This window comes from Natrix helvetica (genome assembly GCF_964273705.1).
Source record: "Natrix helvetica genome assembly, chromosome: 3".
NCBI lineage: Eukaryota > Metazoa > Chordata > Lepidosauria > Squamata > Natricidae > Natrix > Natrix helvetica.
In genome coordinates, this window is record NC_138549.1 from 88,487,539 (window position 1) to 88,509,104 (window position 21,566).

At 37.7% G+C, this 21,566-nt stretch overlaps 1 protein-coding gene across 3 annotated transcripts in view; it reads left to right on the forward strand.

Annotated features, from left to right (window-relative positions):
- The window catches only part of TGFBR3 (transforming growth factor beta receptor 3), a 156,878-nt gene that overhangs the window by 81,240 nt on the left and 54,072 nt on the right, over positions 1-21,566 (forward strand). For all 3 annotated transcript variants that reach the window (XM_081949001.1, XM_081949003.1, XM_081949002.1), the window contains exon 4: positions 8,941-9,078. In XM_081949001.1, coding sequence (XP_081805127.1) covers positions 8,941-9,078 — 138 coding nt within the window. The remainder of the gene's footprint in view (positions 1-8,940; positions 9,079-21,566) is intronic.

The following is a 21,566-nucleotide window of genomic DNA, read 5'->3' on the forward strand; positions in this document are numbered from 1 at the left end:
CTTGCTGATACAATTAAAAATATAAATCTTCTAAAGCAAAGAAACCCAGAAGTTGACTCAATTATTCCTAATGTATCAGTTGTGTACCATTTTACAATATATAGGTCTCAATATAAATTTGGTAGGGTTTATGTGTTTTTTAAACTGTTTATTCTGAGTGCTGATCAAATTAATAGGTCCAAGGGAGAGAAATATGTTGTGCAAATCAGTTGTTAGAATTAAGTGCAAATGGAAAGCTTTTTGTGGCAGACATGGATAAAGATACTGGCAATGTTTTATGGTGTTTGCAACTACTGCCAGTAGCAAAGCTACATTTATGTCAGATCCTTGGGTGTTTTGCTTCTGAAGAGTCCTAAAACTGTAATTTACAGAACATGTTTGAAGAAAGAAGTCTTTCTTTACAGCTAACTCAAGATGGGATCACTGAGAAAGGTATACGGTACTCTGTTTAGAACAATAGCATTTAAATTGTTTTCCTGCGAACGAAGGCCCTGCATTAGCTGGAATTATTCAGTAGTGGCTGGGGAATTCTTTGACTTGAAGTTCAGACATCTTAAATATGCCAAGGTTGAAAAACAATACCGTAGGATATAGTAACACAATCTTGAAAGCCTGATAGAGATGGCCTTTGCTCTCTCTTATACCAAAGAAAATCAAGGTGGAGTTATCTTAAGTTTCACCCCATCATCTTTCCCAAGCCCAGTGGATGTTTACTTAGCTATTCTGGCATGTCTTCAAGGTTAGTTCTATAATCCTGTAGGCCAAAACTTCTTTAATGAGAGTTATCTTATTAATACATTTAGACACACTATTCTTTCTTTGGATGCACACTCTTCTTTCACCCTTTTTTAGTCTTACAACACCTTTATGAATCAGGTGAGGCAGAGAAATAGTTAATAGCTTCAAGTCACCTATCAAACTATACCCTCTCCTTGATTATTGTTCCAAAGACTTGGTCATTAAGCAAAATGGTCTTTAAGAAAAGACATGGCTGAAGGAGAGACACACACACTGTGGAGATTACTGGTTGTTGCCATCTCATTCAGATAAGGTCTCTTGTACAGTGTCTGAAATATTTGTCACAAAATGATTTTTATTAGCATATTTGTGAATGCTCATCAACCAAGGGAGTTGCTAACTGAGAAATGGCTTTGCTGTCTTTACCTGAAATTTACACTTTCCCCCCAAATATTGTTCTTTAAAATGTAGAGTCATTTTAAACATACTTAGAACGCATTGATGAGGCGGACAAGTATGTGTTTGGCCTAGTCATATATACAAAATCATGTACCTATGAAATCTGCTCAGTGGGGAGACAGTAATTCATTTTGATTATAAGATTTGATATAAGATGAAGTTATAATCTTTTGTGTTTTTTTAAATACTTCAAAATATTCTAGTTCACCTGATTATGTTCAAATAACTATCATAGTACTAAAAGGATTTGAGAAACAAGGAAAAGTACTTAGAGACATGAGTGAAAGACAAATCCTCGTAGCATACAACATCTGGGCATTTTTAATAAATTGCTAGTGAAGTATTACTTAGAAACCCAACAAGTCAAAGGTTATGTGATTAAATGGATGCTAAATTTGGATATAGTAATAGATATGCAACAATGAGACTTTCAATGGAAGAATGTTTTATTCACTCCAAATAGTAGAGATAATTGTATAACATTGATATATTTACTCAGTACTAATTTCAAAATGGACAGTCCATCCTCTAAAAATTGTGAAAAAGTATTGAGCAGATTGGGTCATTCTTTCTTATTTTGTGGCAATTGGATAAAGCTCAACAATTCTCAAAGATTATTTCTACCCAAATGAGACACATCACAAAAGTTGATTTTTATTTCAACTATTTGTTAAATTAAACTTTATTAAACCTATTTTCTAAAAAATATGTTAATGTTTGACCATGCCTTTTCCTGGAAAAGTTCTTTGATCTCTTCATTGGAAGAATGATTTAACCAAGCTTTGGGAATGTATTTTGATGCTTAGAATGACTTCATGTTTTAAAAATTAATCTGACAGTGAATGCATCAAAGACACATTACAACAATATGAATTAACAATAATTGAAGCTGCCAGAAGAGCAAGAGCCATAACTTTGTGTCTTCCTTGACACATGAAGTGATATAAAGATGAGGAGGAGAAGGAATCTGACAGAATTTAATTCAAACTGGAAACCATTTCTAAATCACAGTTAAATATTTTAGACCTGTATTATATACAAAATTTGAATTTCTTCATGCATAGAGCCTATATTTCAAGTTTATGAAATTTTAAAATCAGAACACTCTACGGTATCTGTAATTTGGAATTTGTTGTCTCATTTGGTGATACATTTTATCTCGCCCATGGATCCTCATGTTCATTCTTTGATTAGAACTTAATGGTGATTTCTAGTCTTTTTCTTTCTTTTTGGTGCAGCTGGTGCTCCTAATGTGCTGAAAGTACAGTGTGTCCAAAAATCTGCTGTACACTTAAAATGCATTTGGTTTCCATAGTAGATTTCATGGGTTTATCAACAACAGTACACTGATGAAACACTTGCTTGAAGATGGAAAGTTTGAAATCATCAGTGAGAGATATGATTCAACATGTTTAATCACCAGCTAAATCAATCCTAAATTTAATTGATTTAATAGAGACTCATTTTAATTCATCATGGTATGTTTGAATTGGTGACGGTTGTTTTTCAGACTGTTTTGATTCTTATTTGTTGTTGCTTCTAAGGAACATAACAGCAGCAACAGAAAAAAAGATTTAACTTTGAAGTGTGATGTACTGTTTGGTTTCATCCTCAAGCTATCTGGTAACTATTCCACCAGAAAAAGTAGATATTTTTATATCTGGGGAATATGCAGACCAAAAATAAACTAATTTTATAACAGCTCTCCCAGTTATAGTCAACAGCTCTCCCATAGTCAACAGTTCTCCCTGTTATAGTCAAAATGTTGAAAAGCCTGAAATGACATCTCTTTACCTATTCACTTGCTATGCATTTTCAGTTTGTTATTCCGCAATTATATGTCCAAACAACACTTGCCAAATGTGGACTTCTTCCTTAGTAAACAACTGTTAAGAGTTAGATGTGTACATTATAGCTTTCATATATGGAGGAATACATTTATTGTTATCTAGTATGTTCTTTTCTATACCATTATACATTCTGTCCTCCTTCAAGACATAATATGATTAGCAGGTTGGATTTTTCAGTTCTCTGATTAGGCTGATGGGGTTTGAATGTGCTGGGATAATGAGGGAGAGATAAATTATGTTCCTAAGATAGTTTCATTTTGCTGAGGGGGGGGGGAAGAGATGGAATGACGGGGTTCAGTGTCTAAAGAAATAATAAGCAAGGAATGGAAATTAGAGAACAAACCACAGATAATTCTATGACATACTGTAATCCTGGGAGATTCATACTGTTCTTGTTTAGGCCCCAAAATGTACAGAAATCAGTAACTTGACCCCAGAACCAATTTTAAGATTTATGTGTGTATTATTAATCATTAGCATCTGGATGTAAATAATCGAACAAAAAATATTTATTATGCATTGTATAGTAGGAGATGAATTCAGGATAGACATGTATTCAAAACTTTTGTAGAGCCCTACAACTATTGACTTTTATAGTCCCCAGACTGAATATGGCTATTTGAAAAATATTTTTGGTCTTTCTTCTCTCTCATTTTTCAGTCGTCGTCCCCAATCTCCCCCCTCTTCTCAAAATGGCCTAGATGGAAAACTCTCTTGGCTGGATTTCCTCAGTAATAGGGAGTTAAATCTTCATTCTAGCTATTTTTATATACGTTTTATGGGACTCTTGGGTTAAGAAGCAAAGCCACTGGTTGTTTTTTTTTTTGCTCTCAGTTATATCCTGGTTAACCTGTTCACTATTACTTGTTTTGCTGTTTGGCAAAGCAAGGAACTGATAATGCAGACAGATACATAACACGTTTTTGTACATTTTGTATTTCACAAGATGCTCAAACCACATTATGAACTGTATATATCTGCTTGTCTTGGTTTGTCGGGACTAAACATCAGCCAAAACTCATGGTTTTGCGTTGCCAATCACAATTTTGCCTAATTGGAACATAGCTGAGTGCTACTGTTGTAGGAAACATTATATGGATCTGGTGCATTATCTAAAACAGAATGCTTTTGTGAATTGTTGGTTTAGCTTTGTGTCAGGTTCTTGCTCATTTGATTTTGTCTAAATCTTATTTCTTCTGCTCTATCTGTAAGACCCAGAAACATATTATTTTCGGAGTATAAGACGCACCGGAATATAAGACGCACCAAGGTTTTGAAGAGGCATTTTTTTTAAAAAAGTAGGTAGGTAGATAGAGGGAGAGAGAGGGAGAGAGAGAGAAATGCAGTAGGTAGATAGGGGGAGAGAGAGAGAGTAGGTAAGTAGGTAGATAGAGGGATAGAGAGAGAGAGAAATACAGTAGGTAGGTAGGTAGAGAGAGAGAGTAGGTAGGTAGGTAGGTAGGTAGGTAGATAGAAGGGGGGAGAGAGAGAGAAATACAGTAGGTAGGTAGGTAGAGAGAGAGAGTAGGTAGGTAGGTAGGTAGATAGAGGGGGGGGAGAGAAATACAGTAGGTAGGGAGGGAGAGAAAGAGTGGAGGGAGGGAGGGAGAGAGAGAGAGTAGATAGGTAGGTAGAGGGATAGAAAGACACAGAGAGAAATACAGTAGGTAGGGAGGGAGAGAAAGAGAGTAGGTAAGTAGGTAGAGGGAGAGAGAGAGAGAGAAATACAGTAGGTAGTGAGGGAGGGAGAGAGAATAGGTAGGTAGGTAGATGTTTCCAGGTGTATTTATCCATGTGCTGGAGAAGGAAATCGCTGACAACCTGCAGCACCTAAGACTTTGTTTCTGCTGGCACAGCACTTGATCAATGTAATTCTCATCAATCACTTTAACTAAAGAGCTTTCTGAAAGGGGGAAAAAAGGTCTCTGAAAGCCTCTATAAGGTTATGCACAGCCATTTTGGTGAAGGGGGCAGGGCTTCAGGAGGCAAAAAAATGCTGTATTCGATGTATAAGACGCACCCAGATTTTCAGCCTCTTTTTTGAGGAAAAAAGGTGCATCTTATGCTCTGAAAAATATGGTATATATGGAGCTTATGAGCAAACAGTTGTATTTCTAAACTTTGTTCAATAAGAACAAAAATAAACAACATCAGAAATATTTAGCATATTGGTGAATGAGCCTGTTTTAGAGATCAACATTTGGAAAAAAATAACTGGGCCAAATCCAGCCTCTGAGAATTAAAATAGTAGTGTTGTTCATGCTGTTGAGTTAATATCAGCCTCAGGTGGGAAATTCTAGTGATATCCACAGAAGGTGATTCAAGACAGATCTATCAATACAACTCAGTTTGACCTATCGCAAGGATAGTGTTCAACTTTGGAAATTTTAACGAGGGTGAACTTCAACTTCTATGCTAGCTGGAGAATTTTGGGAGTTGAAGGCCACATCTTTTATAGTTGCCAAAGTTGAGAAATGCTACTCAAGTGGTACCTCAAGTGGTACCACAAAAGTGAGCCAGGAAGATAGCTCAACCTAAGGTAAAATGAGTGTTGGATGACGCCCATCTATTTGCTACTGTACATCAAATTTTGCTTTCTTGTGGTTGACATTAGTGGCTCCAGTTATAATTTTGGATTTCTCCTTGAGTTTTATGGATTTATGCTGGCCAAAGTTACCCTAATACAAGCTAGGCATCCATACACATTTTCTAAGTTTTCTTTAAAATATGTGGTGCAGTTGGATTTATAATTCTGTGACAATCATCTTAACAGCTTTCTTCAAGGTAATTTGGAAGGTCTAATCCAGGTGTACTGAAGAACAGTTTTAATGAGTGACCATTTTGGGTTGAGATTATTAGAATTAATTGTGGGCCAACACACCTGGAACAACAAATTAAGCAGGCTACTTAAAAGATGCAATGGACTAGTTTTTATCCAGCCAATGAATCAGGCTCATATAAAAGTTCCCTCAAAACATAATGTTTGAATGTTGTGATTTGAAGATAGAAACTTCTCAGGCTTACAACTCATTTTTTCCTCTCCCATACTTTTCTGAACAGCTGTCTCAATATGGGCACTGTAATTTGATATATTTTACCCTGCATTTTTAACACAATTTTGTAATGGCTATGCTGTGAATTAATCTGGAGTCCTTCACACTAGCAAGGTGCTTCACCATTTTAAAACCTTAGATATTTACTTTTATAATGACATTGTGTGTGGGAGTGTGTATTGTGTGGGATTTCCCATCCTAAAGTTATATAAAGCTAATAGGGTTTGTTTGTTGTTTTCTTAATTATTTTCCAGTATTGTGCCCTAGTCTGTTCTTTGTAATATAAATTACTCTGCCAGAATAATAGGCATGAGCCCTCAGTTTGTTTTTGTAATTTGGTTGCTGTGGTAATATTCAGCTTTCCACAATCCTGGCATCTCCAGGGAGACCAAAATTGTTGCCGTCTTTACCAACTTGATGTTGTCTATGTTGTAGAACATTTCTGAAAACAAATCCTAATTGTATAAATTTGCACTGAGTATTTATAGATAATGCCCATGTTTAAGGTGCAAAATAAAGTCAGTGTTCTTTCTAGAAAAAAATGAGAATTTTCTAAAAAAAATGGCCATTTATTTTTTTAACTACAATGCCAAACTTGCATTTACTTTTTGATTAAGTGCCGGTAAATGGATTTTTAAAAGAGAATTATAATCTTTTTGAGAGAAAACAGTTTCAGAATATAGATTGATGGATTGTGTGATTTGATGTTTCTTATATAAAAAACAGACTGAATATAGAAAACTAGAGAGTTATGAAAAATAATTCTAATCTTTTCTTTGGCACATGACCTCTCTACATGCAAAAGCCTATTTAAATGGTAAACAAACATGGGATTTTTCTATCCAAATTTTGAAGTGTTATAGTCCAAGGTATACTTTATCACAATTTTTGCTTAAAGGTGGCCCTGACTTTTAAATATCTTGCCTTTATTGGCATAATCCTGACTCATTACATTAAGTGTGTTATGCCTCATGTACTGCCAAATCTATCCTTGTCCTTAGCTTTTTCACTTTATCTGCTGATTGTGTCCTGTTGTATTTGGTATATCTTTAATTCTTTAACAAAGTTAAGAGGGAAGTTGAATAATAAAAAAAATCTTGTTTATACAGGCCCATGAAGGAAACATGCCACTATGTGGGGGTTAGTATGTCCTGTATTCCAAACATTGATAAGGCGAAACAAATCTCCAAAACAAAGCAAACACATGATTTACAAACAAGGAGAGCTTTTATGATAATTGCCAGGACGGAAAATTTTTCTGCCCTTGAACAGGTCTTCTTCACAAATGCAAAAAATCTCTTTTCTGGTGGTTCTTTTAATTAGCAAACCTCCTCTTACAGTTACCTAGGTTATGTCTAGATTTCCTCTCTACCGACTCTCCAGCCCACTCTTTGCACAAATGATATTCTCTTCTTGTGCTCTGAACAGGGTCATGAGATCCACGTGCTTCTTGATTCTGTAGGAATTTATAATATCAAAGATTACAAATTCAAGGGAATGATCTGAAATCAGCTAGTACGTATGAAACCAGATTGCAAACTGAAAAGGCATTGTTTCCCTGGCCCTTTTTGTGCTGAGTGGACTTCAACTCCCAGAATTCCAGTAAGCAGGGTTGAATCTGGAATGTTTTCAGAATGCTGCATTGCTTGTTACTTTCCTCTCTTTTTCATCATTATGTTATTGATATTTGCATGACTTAAGACAATGCCCCCCTTTTAAGTCCTATTTTGCTGGGTCAAAGGGCAACTAAGATGTTCGTGTCTTTACTATTGTCGCTCATTATAATTAGCAGATTGGGTGATTTCAAACAAGGATGTTCTTGCCAGCCCTGGTCCTTGAGGAGAACTAAGCCCAGCATGTAAAAACTATGATTTGAAAGTTTCAGGTTTAATTTTTAACTCGGTCATAAACTAAATGTGTTCTTAAATGTACCACTCACCTTCATCCCCCCCCCCCCCACCCTTCCAGCTCTGCCTATAACTTAGAAGACCCCAAGTTTTTGAGACATGGTGCAATTTTATTTGCAAGATGCCTTCAGGGCTTCCCTGAGAATAGCACATCCTTCACTTCCATCCTGTTGCTCTTTACATTCCCTTACTTGCATGTCTAATCTTGCCACTGTTGGGAGGAGGAGGGCTGAAGAGAGTAAGACACAAAAAAGGTATTTCTTCTTCCCCATTCTTCTATCCCTATCTTCTTGCCTGGAAAAGACAAGCCTCAGTTCAGCACATGCCAAATGATGCTATTCTTGACATTTCATTCATAAGGTAAAGGTAAAGGTGCCCCTTGCACATATGTACTAGTCGTTCCCAACTCTGGGGGGCGGTGCTCATCTCCGTTTCAAAGCCGAAGAGTCAGCGCTGTCCGAAGACGTCTCTGTGATCATGTGGCCAGCATGACTAAACAACAAAGGCGCACAAGTCACTGTTACCTTCCCACCAAAGGTGGTTCCTATTTTTCTACTTGCATTTTTAATATGTTTTTGAACTGCCAGGTTGGCAGAAACTAGGACAAGTAACGGGAGCTAACTGTTACGTGGCGCTAGTGATTCAAACCTTTCTGTTCAATAAGCTTAGCGTCTTAGCCACTGAGCCACCGCGTTCCCCCATTCATCAGTTATGTAACCCTTAAGTGCTGTTGACTTTGAGATCTGGCCTTACTCTTTCTGTAGAAAATAGAAAAAATATTTCAAATCTGAGAGCAAGTCTATCTGCAAATTACTAGGTGGCCCCTGAAGTAATTAAGCCTCTATAGCAGAAATGCTAATTATTATTAATTTATTGCTCAATTGGATCAAGTGGTAATTGTGGTGTCTTAAGTTATTTGTTTTAATCTTACAGGTTGTTTTGCATTTGAACCCAATTGCTTCAATGCATATTCATCAGAAACCATTGGTGTTCCTCCTGAACTCTCCTGTGCCTCTAACATGGAAAGTGAAAACAGAAAGACTTGCTTTGGGGATTCAGAGACTTTTCATTGTAAGTATTTGAAATATCCTGACCTTGTGTAGTAATGTTTCATATGCAACTGATGGATATGGACAGAGAAAAATAAATGTTAATTAACTCTCAACATTTCAGCAAAAATCTCTTAGGGGCTGTGTGGGGGCTTATTTGAATTTTTTGTTTAACATGGGTGGTGGTAGAGGAAGGTTATAGGGTTGCCCTTACTGTGTGATTATTGACTACAGTAGGCTTCCTGCTTTGATCAACTGTGGCGCCTCTGACAGATCACTATCTTTAGAAGATGCAGTAGCTATAATGTCAAAGGTCAAGAGCACTGTAAGAAATTAGTAAGAAACTTGCTTGCTGTGTGGTCTGTCCGCAAAATTCCCGTTGAGTTGAGCCCCTTGTGATCAGGACAAAGTTTGAGTTGAGGTTTTGGTAAAGGCGCAAGCTTAAGCCCAGCATGAAACCATGGCATGTTTCTGAAGAACGGTCCAGCAGTCACCTACTATTTAATAAATTACACACATTGACCATTGGCCAGGATGTGCTGTTAGTAGAGCTGACCAGACAGATTGTTTGGGTTGAATTTTTAAGCTATGATATCATGTCTCACGATGACTCCTTACAACTTCATTATTTAACATCCTAATTTCTGAAACAAACATTATTTAATAGATTATACAAGAGTTATACAAGCCACATATAATCTCTGGAAAATGTCACATCTGGAGGGACATTCTCCAGAATAATGAATATAATATTGTATGACAGTTTTACAAAAGTGCATCGCCAGTAAGGAATCAATCTTTCTTGGATTTTAAAAGAAAAAAATATTTTTTTTAAATTGCAAAACTATTAAAGAAATCTCCAAAAACTTATGCATGCTTACCCGAGTATGATATGTTTCTATGCATTTTCTTTGATATATAGTATGCTTTTTTTCCTGTGCTTTTAAAATAAAATACATAACTTTTGGTGCACAGTTGTTGAACTGAGAAATAGTGGGAGACAGTCTTTGATGGATTTGGTGAATGAATGTGCCAGTCCATAAAGTGTTCTGTTTTGTTGGACAACACATTGCTTAAAATGAAATCCCTAATTTTCTTTGTTACTTTTCGCTGGAGAAAACTATATTGTGATGGCTCTTCCATCTAAATCTCATAGAAAGTATTTTGGATAAGTCTAATTAACCTGAATAACTGTGAGGAATAGACACAGCTCTACAGAATGTGACCTAAAGTAAGAGAGAAATCACATGGACTAATTCTCCTAAAGTCATATAATTTTGTATGAAGAAGTGGAATCATCCAATGAAATGTTTTTCCACATCAGACCCTGAAATATCCTTTTTTATATAACCGTGAGTGGAAAGGGCAATTCCACCTGCTATAGTCTTTCTATTTGGAATTTACTGATGTAATTCAGGCATAAATTTATGAATGGATGAAGAGTTTTTACCCTCTCTCTCTATATATACATATCATTTTCTGTGTTTGCAGGAAGATTGAATACACCGTCCATTAAAAAATTAAAATGGTGCCTCCTATTCATTGAAAAAGAAAGACTCTCAATCGTGACATATGTTTACCATGATTTTAGTTTGAGTTAGATTGCTTTCTGACCACATGATTTTAAGAGGTTCTTAATTGGTTGTCAATGTTTATTGATTTATTGATTTAATACTTTTCCCTGATTGGCAACAGTTGACAGGACCCTGATTAAGCAGTAAAATTATAACAAATAAGTGAAGAGAGATTTATAACAAAGTGAGATTTGGGAGAGGAAGAAGGAAAAAATAATACATTAGTAGCCAAAAAGGTAAAATTGAAACATAAATTTTCCAATGCCTTCCTTCATAACAGAGAGAACTTATTTTCATGCCACCAATTTAGCCTCTCCCACCACCATCACAGCAATGTTATTGACCCCTGCTGAAGAATATGTTTTCCTCTATGTCACCCAACAAAATAGGTGGTGGGGCCTTTTGCTGAGGAAATAGCCCAAAAGGAGATGATCAAACAATCTTTTTCTCACCCTCATTTTGTTTTACCTTTCAGTGGCTGTGATTTTTCAAAACAAAGATCCAATGAAATAATTATTAAAATATGCATTTATTTACCCAGATTTTAGGCCTCCCAATCTAAAAAATGACTGGATGGCTTCAGAAAATTATAAATTGTAAGAAGTAAAATAACATTTTAAAAACAGTTCTTCCATATCATTCCTAAAGTAAAAATGACTTGCCAGAAACCCTAATCCAGAGTATCTCTGCATGCTAACTGGGGAATTCTGGGAGTTGAATCAATTAAAAAAAAGATGTTTGAATTTACTATATTTTAAGAGGTTAATTTGCACTGAAAAGCAGGTAGGTAGCTTCTTCCCGTCACAACTTCTAACTTATTAGCAAATAAATTATGCTCACCTATACTGATGGATTAATTTAATAGCGGTAGTAAATCACTGTGAAAGGTTGCTATCGTTAGTTACTTGTGCATCAAATATTCTTGAAAGTGAATTGAACAGAAGTTGGAAGACAATCAAAAGGAAGCTGCAGTTCATATGTCTAATGGAGCATAGCTCTGTGTTAAAATGCATAGATAGTGCTGTAAATTAATTCATGTAATGGAGTATTATGTTTCATAACATAGTAGCACCTGAGCTACATTAATCTGAGCAGGGAATCTCCTGGGTCTTGAAACTCAATTCCTCTTTAAAGCAAAACATGGATCATATAATTGGGTTATTTATGGTCTTTCTACAATAAAGTTTTATGACCGGAGTTGCCATGATTATATCAAACATATTTTGCAGTCTTATAGAAATCAAACTTCCCTTTGGTAAGACACCTGGATTTTATCCCTTCCTTCTCTTTGTTTTTTAATAACTGCTTCATCTGAATTGATTAAATAGGTAGAAAGAATAATTCCTATTCCTTACCAATTGTAAATAAAAATAATCTAGCTTTGATTGATTTTATATTGTGAACATGCTAGAACATTCTTTCCATATTCAATTATCTAGCTCAAACTATCATGGGTTTTCCTCAGTTTATTGATGGTCATGTATTTTTTTCTCCTTGAACTTCTACAGTTCCTTTTAGTTCTTCTTTAGATTGTGTTTGTTCCTCCTCCCCAAGTTTTTCCATGAGTGAAGAATTACTGCATAATAGTTAATGTTAGCTGTTAGATTTCATTTTCCATCTTTATTATTCAAATTGGCGAACATGCACAATACTCCTTTCTTCCTATTTTCTCCACAACACCCCGTTAGGTGGCTTGCGTTGAGAGAGAGAGAGAGTAACTAGCCCAAAGTCACCCAGCCAGCTTTCATGCCTAAGGCTTGACTAGAATTCACAGTCTCTTGGCTTCTAGCCTGATGCCTTCACCACTAGATCAATCTGGCTTTGATGAACTACAGCTTCTAGCAGCCCTGTTCAGTTATGCTAACTAGGAACAGTAGCTTTTGCAGGACTGCAGTTTCTGATCCCCAGCGGACAAACTTTGTACACAGCCCCAGTTTAAATGAGAGAGGGCCAAATTAATACTTCAGTTTCAGTCTTCATAGCCCCATCGATCCTGTGGCATAATTGGAAGAGTCATAGTTGGATCAATTAGGAAAAGGAACAAATTAAACTTCATTAGAGGAATGTTCTACCTTCCTATCTTAATTCTCCACAAATCCTGCACCGTTTGGAGTTTCAGTTGAAAGGAAATCCATAGAAGAGAAAACCTAGACAATTACACCTGTGTCTTCAAAGGTATGTGAGATATCTGGCTTATGGTACAAAGCAGTTTTATTAGCAGAGCTTTTTAAATCTAGAGATACTTAAAACTCCCACTGACTGTGGGAGGCTTTTCATTCTCTCCCCCACCCCTTCTCTTCCTCTCTTTCTTTCTCTCTCTTTTAAGTATCTCCAACTACAGCACAGTTGTAGACGGAAAGGGAAATTCCCCCCTTTAGAGGCTAATTCCTCTCTCTCTCTCTCTCTCCTCTTTCCTCCCACCCTTCTTTTTCAAGCTAGTTTCCACAAGAAGATGTTGGCAGGAGGCCACTTTTTTCATGGTTTTTTTTTGTGTCAGAGAGGTGGCCTTTGCAGGTGCTGCTCAGCTGGTGGAAACGTTTGCTTCAAGCGGTGGGCCCTTTGACGTTCACGGCTCCAGATCTTTCCTGCTGGACTGAAACTGGTTGTTATGGAAACTACAATGAAACTTCCCTAGATACCTCATTCTGTGGTTGCATGGCATCCTAGGTTTAAATAGTAATTAAGATCATGTGTAATAGATTACTATGTTAAACAGTTTTGGCCACAATTTTTTGGGAGGGGACACAATATATTTGCTGCAAGTTCCTACTCATGGGAACCAACCTCTGGTCAAGAGTTCATAAGCAGAGCTACACCTGTTCAAGCGAAGAGGTATCCTGCAGGTGCAGCCTTTCCTTATGCACAGTGTACAGCTCTGAGTCTGCTCTCTAGAAAACATTTTATTTCCTTTCATGCCAGTATTGATTTTTACAGGACCACATGCATCTCAAAATGCTGAGTGGTACAAGCTTCTTTTACAAAGTAATCCCCTGAGTTTTAAAGAAATGGCTTATATATCGTAAGATGTAAAACATGCATCTACAATGACAGAATAGTTACTCGGCTTAATGCTGGTAATTTTAAAAAAAACCTTTGCATTTCTTAAAAGGCAGACCTGTGTCCTTATTTCTGATTTGCTCCCTTCCCCCAAGAATGGGTTTCAGAAATGTTGGGTGGCTGCCATCAAACCACAGGCAGCTCTTTGGTTTGCGCTGGATTTTGGATGATGGTCAAAGCTCACTGAAAAACAAGTGTTATTTCTTTTTCCTGTGCCTAGCATTTAACGGGAAATCAGGGGGCTTCATTTCCAATTACTTGTTAAGCCAATCCAGATGTGAGCTGAATAGAAGGTTGGGGAGAGGAAACAAGCTAGGTTAGGCAGTGTCTGAGAGCTAGCCTCCTTGAAGTTGGACTGATAAAAGACAGGTACATAGTGACCTGATATGATTCCAAGGGAAAAAAAATAAGAGAAGGACAACTTTGCTAAATAGTCAAAATAATTATTTCAAGTTTTGTATAATTAATGAAGCAACGAATTATTCCGTGCTTCTCCAGTCAAAGGTTCTTTAAGAATATTTGGAAGTAACATAAACATTTTATGCTGCTAAATATATTTTGAATATTTACCAGCAAAGGAAGGCAATGAATTTACCTTCCTGTATTTTTTTTTAAATTGAGGATATATTCTATGCTCAGGAATTAAACCTGCATGCAGTAATGAGTAGAATTGGGAGGAAGTGGTGGTGGTGAAATCATGAAATTAAATGACTTGAATCTTAGTGCTCTTACGTTCCACCATTTTAGATTACATTTGAAAGCAGTATTTCATATCCAACATCTTTTCTGTTGTCATCCATTTATTTCATCAAAAGGCACGTGATTTTGGATGCTTTGAAATTGTTGCGTTGTCCTAAGCATCTTTAAAACAGACTTTGCATTTTCCAAATTGACCATTATGTTTGAGCTATGTGTTCATTTACCATAATGATGTGAGTGCTAACACACATATGCAGAATACTAAGTAAAAATAGAAGTAAAACAAGTGTTTCTATACATGTATTGAAATAGTCTTTTTATGCTATGTTATATACTAGAACAATGGTCCCCAACCTTTCTGGCTTTCTGGCCGCCCAGTGGGAGAGAGGGGGGAATAGTACCTATGAGTGGTAAGTGGGCGAGATAGCTTTGCACATGAGTACAAGCAACTACTGGTTGTGCAAGGCGAGCTTTGCGTGTGAGTGCAAGATGGCCACCACTCACATGAGGGAGCCTCGTGTGCGTGCAAGTGCTCACTCGCCTGCGTGCCCAGTCCCAGATGGGCCACGGCCTGGTAGTGGACCGTGGCCTGGGGGTTGGGGATCCTTGTACTAGAATAAACTCACCTGTGTTACATACACTTCTGTATTAAGTTAGCATTTGATAAATTATCTGTAATAATGGTCAGTGTTGATAAGGCAGCTAGCCCAGTTCTTTCCAAATATTTAGTGTTCAGCTTCCATAATCCCATTTTTTGTCTTTTAAAGAGAAAATCAACATCTGCTACTATTTTATCTACCAAGTATTAGTTGCCCGGTTGTCTTTTTCTTTGGACTGGCAGTGGGGACTTAGTTAACCACTTAGCTAATTATATATTATGATTAAGATGAATACATCAAGAAAAATAAAAGTACAGGAAAATGAAAGTAATGAAAAATCATAATCCGTGCATCCCATGGGACTCTGTTATGTGGTCCATGATCTGTACTTTCCTCAGGTTGTAGTTTACTAAATAATTCAGACTGAACATGTCCTTGATGCACTTACAGGGGCATATTTTTGTAAGTCTGCAGAGTTTTTGAAACAGACTAGAAAGAAACATAAACAGCCATATAGTCAAGGATATTGATTCCTCAGTCTGTCACACTCTAATTCTGAGACATAGAAAAATCCCTCTCTGAAGTGAATTTCACTTCCCTTACTGCCTACTAGTTTAACAGAAACTGTTTCCATAAATACATAGTTTTACGACATGGTGCCTTTTAAAGACTAGCACATTCATTAACCCTTATTAATCTTTTATAGAGTGACCAGACTGTTCGTTATAGTGCAGCAGATTAACATAGTTACACTTTTAGGAACTGATAATAGAATCTTGCATAGAAATTGATGTAAAGTGCTGAAACTAAATTTGTCTCTTTTAGTGCTGGAATTTCACTCTGAAAGCAACTATCACTTATCGTTTTCTTTTTATCCCAGTAGCTAGTTCTCCTTGGAGATACACGCAAAGCAGTTTGTATAGATATCCCAACTGTTCTAATTCAGCGTTCCAGTTCAGTGCATTTATATCTGGGTTATGCTGTAGCTGAAAAGGGCTATCAGCAATCCATAGCACAAAGACATTAAAGAAAAGTAAGGTGTTCAAGTAAACAGAAATATAATATCTAAAAGATTTACTTTCAAGCATATAATAGAGAAGCATACATTTTCCTCCTGAAAATATTCAGAATACCTTATGACCAATTTTCGAATGGAAATATAAGTACAGGCTCAGCTATTTTATTAGTGTTAGTTTCATCCACCAGAGCTACATACAAAAGACGCAGAATATGAAAACAGGGCATCCGACAAGTTTGTGATCTTAGGAATGTATTTTCAATACTATAGCTAATCTAAATTAACAGGCCTTTTTTGTTTGTGCAAAGATCAACTTTCAGATAAGTAGCCTAACTTAGAATTCTTGTTAAAAAGTTGTATTCTTGTTGGTATGAAATCTCTCTTTGTTGAATCCTAGAGAACTCCCACCCAACAGCTCTGGGTTTTCACAGGCATTCCAAGAGATGAAATAGTAAAAAAGATGCCTAAAGCATTGCTAGAGGAAAATAAATAATAAATCTGATTGAACTTGGTAAAATCTTTTATCAAGGTTTGCCTCATGGCAATAAGAGTAGCAAAACATAATTATTTTCTGCTTTCATTGCATCTGCAGATAACCAGATAGCAGTTCTGTTCAAGGTGACTTGGCTTTGCTGGGTTGGGAGAGCTTAGAGCTCTGCAGAAGGAAGACTTTTCAAGGCATTTATTAGATAAAGTTGCTTAAATCTGCTCTGAGTTTGATTCTAGCTGTACGTCCTTTGGAATTGTCTGAGGCATGGTCTAGCTCGGTTATCTGGCAAGAGTTTGAGCATGATAGCCCTGAGGAAATAGACAGGGACCTTGGAGTTCTATGCATAACCATCTGTGTAATAGATCCATGTCCCTCCTGTTGTAGTCAAGGACTCTCTGGAGACAATGCTCATGATAGCCAACTATGCAGCTCTGTTCCTGGCCAATCAAGTGATCCTGTCAAGGTTATTTCTCAGTGTGTGAGGGTCTGGGTGGGGAAGGAAAGACTTCATTCTAGAAATACTGAGTAGGTGTCGGTTTTAAGGACTGGATCTGAGAACGTTCCATCTTTAGTTCTGGACAGAGTTGTATTCCATCCACCAGAATTAGTACACAATTGAGGAGTCATATTGGACTCTTGGCTACTAGTTAAAAATACCGTAGATAGGCCTAGCAGGCCTCCCTGCAGCCTCCTGGGACCAAAAACGGGCACTGTACCCCCCTGTGCCCCATTTTGGGCCTAGCAGGCCTCCCTGCAGCTTCCTGGGACCAAAAATGGGGGGGATGTGCTGCGCCTCCTCGTGCTCCCACCCCCACACATGCATGCATGACCCCTGCCCCGCTGCACATTCATGCGCATCTTACGTATGTGTCCCGCTCCCTCATATGCATGGCAGAGACCCAAAAATCAGCTGGCCAGCAGGAGGCGCATATGTATGCGCGGTGTGGGGGTTGCGCTGGGACGACGGTTTTTGTGCCCGCAGAGGGTTCTCCGTGTTCCACCTGTGGCATGTGTGCCATAGGTTCACCATCGTCCTAAACAGTCAAAGAAACTATAGATTTTCTTGTACTTATATCAAAGCAAGGGCTACATTCCAATTTACCAATTCTGAGAGGTTCCTGGATATACTTACACCAAGATAAATAAAGACAACAATATATTCTAAAACCTAATCCTTGTACTTGCTAGAATCATTTTTGTGAACCAGTGATATGAACTCTGGCAGATATCTGACTCAAGTTCTAATGAAATGAAATTAGGAATAAAAAATTCCAGTTTATCTGCAATACAAAACATCATTTGTCATCTGCTTGGAACTGAATTGTTTACTCTGGCTTTCCCACGCAATTATATTAAAGTATTTAACCAGATAAAAAAGGAAAGAGAAAGAGGATTATGAACCCTGTCTTATTTTCACTATAGCAAAGTGGTTTAATTAAGAATTAAATATTGTCAGGGCTTGGCAACCTTGAACAATACAGTATGTTCGATAACTGTTGTGCAATACTTAGCAGAAAGAGCTGCAGTATACGTAGTAGGTGTTAAAACTTAATATTACATTAACATTCACAATGGAATCCTCATTCCGCTTGCAAACAATTGTAATGATTATTTCCTTAAACTAAATAATATTTGGAAATATTACTTCCAATATGATAAGCGCCATGGTGGTGTAGTGGTTAGAATGCAGTATTGCAGGCTAAGTCTGCCGACTGCCAGCAGTTCAATTCTCACCACCTCATGGTTGACTCAGCCTTCCATCTTTGCGAGATTGGTAAAAGTGAGGACCCAGATTGTTGGGGTCAATATGCTGACTCTGTAAGCCACTTAGGGAGGGATTAAAACACTGTAAAACGGTATGTAAATACTATTGTCCCAAAGGTGCTTTTTCAAGAGGCAACTGGACTTTCTAGTTTTCCTAAAGATTTTTCGCTTCTCCAAGAAGCACCTTTGGAACAACCATGATCTGGATGACTGAGAATCTTGATAGATATCTAAATTCTATTGCTATTGCTATATACTAAAATATGGACAAAACATTCCCACCCACCTATCCACCCCACACAAACTTGTGCCTATCAAGTGGGAAATGATCAGTTCCTGGAACCTTTCCCAGGTTGTGTATGTTGTGATTAACTCACATTCTGGGGAAAAAAAGAAAGCTAAACCATTGATGAAGAATTGAATGATTTAGATGTAAAAAACGAATAGATCACAAAGTATATTTGCTCACACTTCCGGTTCCGGCGGCTACGGCGACAGGCAAGCCTTTGCCTGCTCCCGCTCTCCCGGTGGGCTTCCCCCGCTTCTGGGGGGGCACAGGACGCCTCGGAGAGGTGTCCTGCCGAGGGAACGGCTCGCGGAGGGTCCTGGCGTCGTCGTCGGCTGGCGGGGGCTTCTCCGCTTCGTTCTAGGCACCGGGGAGCAGTCTCGGAGGGCGCCCGTGTGCGCGCGCCTCGCCCCATGCCGATCGGAGAACGCGCTCTTGAACGAAGCAGCGGCAATGTGGTGAGAGGCTTCCCTTCTCCATTCCCTCTATCTTGAATTTATGGACCTTTCAGCATTTTTTTAAAAAAAAGTTAAACTTTCGGATTTCTGCTAGAGGTGCGGCTAGAGGGAGGGGGATTTCCCCCCTCCCTTGGACAAGCGGCTTGAGAAGATTTTGCTTTCGCCCTCAGGGGAAGGAGGAGGGGGGAGAGCCAACTAATGATGCCTCACCCTCATAAAAGTGACTTTCATTGGACTTAGCTCCAGAACTTATGGGTGAACTGAGAACTTTCTGAACTTTTAAAATTTTATTATGCCTCTGAGCCCAAAGCTGGCAGGGCAAGATGGCACACTTCCGTTGTCTTCATGAACTGTGAAACCTGACTCCACCTTTAAAATTCAGGCTTCCGGTCTTTGTCTCCGAGTCACCCAGAGGAATCTCTTGTGGATTGTTCTTTTCTGAACTCTTTGGGGAAAAAACCTTCATCTATTGCTAGACTGACTAAAGAAATCCCCATCTGTTTGGATCCTCTGCCTTCTGGATTCGCCTGCCTGCTCTACTTCTCCAGCTGCCCAGTCTCTACTTTGACTGATTTCCTTGCTTTAAAAACCATGTCTCCAAAAAGACCACCTCCTGGAAAGCCTGGATTTGCTACTTCTGCCCCAACGTCTGCAACGTCTAGCCCAGCTACACAGTCAAAGATAACAGAACTGATGCAACCCAAGACTACAGAGATAGACTTTCAACAAATGCTTCAACAAATTCTACAGGGCCAGGAGGAAATTAAGAAACAGTTAAGGGAAATGAAAGATGAAATTAAACAGAACCAAGCCCAAATCTTTAAGAACTCACAGAGACTGGACCTTGTGGAGGGTGGGGTGGCGGAGGCGAGGGGGGGGGGGTAGAGGCCTTACAGAAGGGGAACAAAGAACTTGACATCCAACAAATGAAAATAGAGTTTGAGAGAATGTCTTTTTATCTTAGATTTCAAAATGTAATAGAAGCAGATGGGGAAAACATAAGGGACATTATGACTAATATTTTAGCTGAATACATACACAAAGACAAACAGCAGATGGAATGGGAGATAGACCTAGCCTATAGAGTGAATTCAGCATATGCCAGAACACATAATGTACCCAGGGAGGTTCACATTAAATTCCTTAGGAAAACCACAAGAGATGAAATTCTGGGTGTACAAAGGGGGCAAACATTGACATACTGTGACAGGGAGATAACCATTCTAAAGCAGATTCCCCAAAAAATTAGGGAAAAAAGGAAAAGTTATTCGCAACTGGCGAATAAATTATACCAGAAGGGGGTGTGGTTTAGATGGTTGATGCCTGAAGGTATGCTGATATTCTGGGAGGAGACAAGAATCAGAATTAATACACCCATAGAGGCACAGGCCTTTATGGAAAAAAATAAAGCCAACCTAGAAAAAACAGAAGACACTACAACGGTCATACAGGACACGGGAGGGGCCGGAGCTCTGCCAGCGGGGGGTGAAGGGTCAACACCAAGAAAGCTCAGATCACAAAAATAAATAAGAAAATCACAATGTTATAAACAGACCGAAAGTAAAAATGAATTTATAATTAGACTATATATTATAATTATATAAATTGATTGAAAATTATTCTTTCTAGAATTAATATGCTGACTTTTTATGATCATGTATTAAGATTTGATATTTTGATGTAACCTAGGAGTTTGGAGGGAGGGGGCGTCTGCCACACTTGCAACTGCCAAAATTTGTAATTCCACCTACCCTTTTCCACATAAATGTTTTTAAAAAAACCAATAAAACTTTTTGAAAAAAAAAAAAAGTATATTTGCTCATGTCTACCTGAATAAAGATACAGCTTGATATTACATAACATGTTTGAAACTGAAAGCTACTACTTGACAAATTCTTCCATTTGAAATTGTTGTATTGTCCTAAGCATCTTTAAAGTAGGCTTTGCATTCTCCAAATTGACTATTTGGAAGGTGGCTGATTGATTCATTGTATTAAAAGCTGTTGTTCGATTTAGTGTATTAAAAGTTCTGTTACAGAAAGCTTAAGTTCATAATAAGCAGGGACGACCGGTCATTGTTGATTAGAGTACTGGAAGGGATGCATAGAGTGCATATTTCCTTTTTTCCTTCCTTAGGGATTTAAGTTTAAACAATTGTTGCTTCTTTTACAAGAAGCATATGCAGTATGACCTCAAATAAATGCTTTGGCAGAATCCCATCCCAAAGACAGTAATGTAACTGAGGCCCTGTTAGCATGAAAAAAATAATTCTATCCCTTGTTCCATCTGCTTAAAAAATCCTTTGCTTTCAGCAATGCTACATTAAATATACTTAAAACATGTTTTAGTTCAGTATATCTTAAGAAGCAAAGATTAGCTTGCTTTTAAAAGTATCTTTGGCACTAGGCAATCTTTTAGTATTTTCCTCTGCTGCATTACAAATTAAATTGAAGATACATTCCATACCAAAAGAAAGGAAGATACATGTTTGTTAAATTCTAGTAATGCCAAAAGAAATGGAGGAGGGGAAGGAAATTCACTATCAAAGTATAACATGGATCAGCA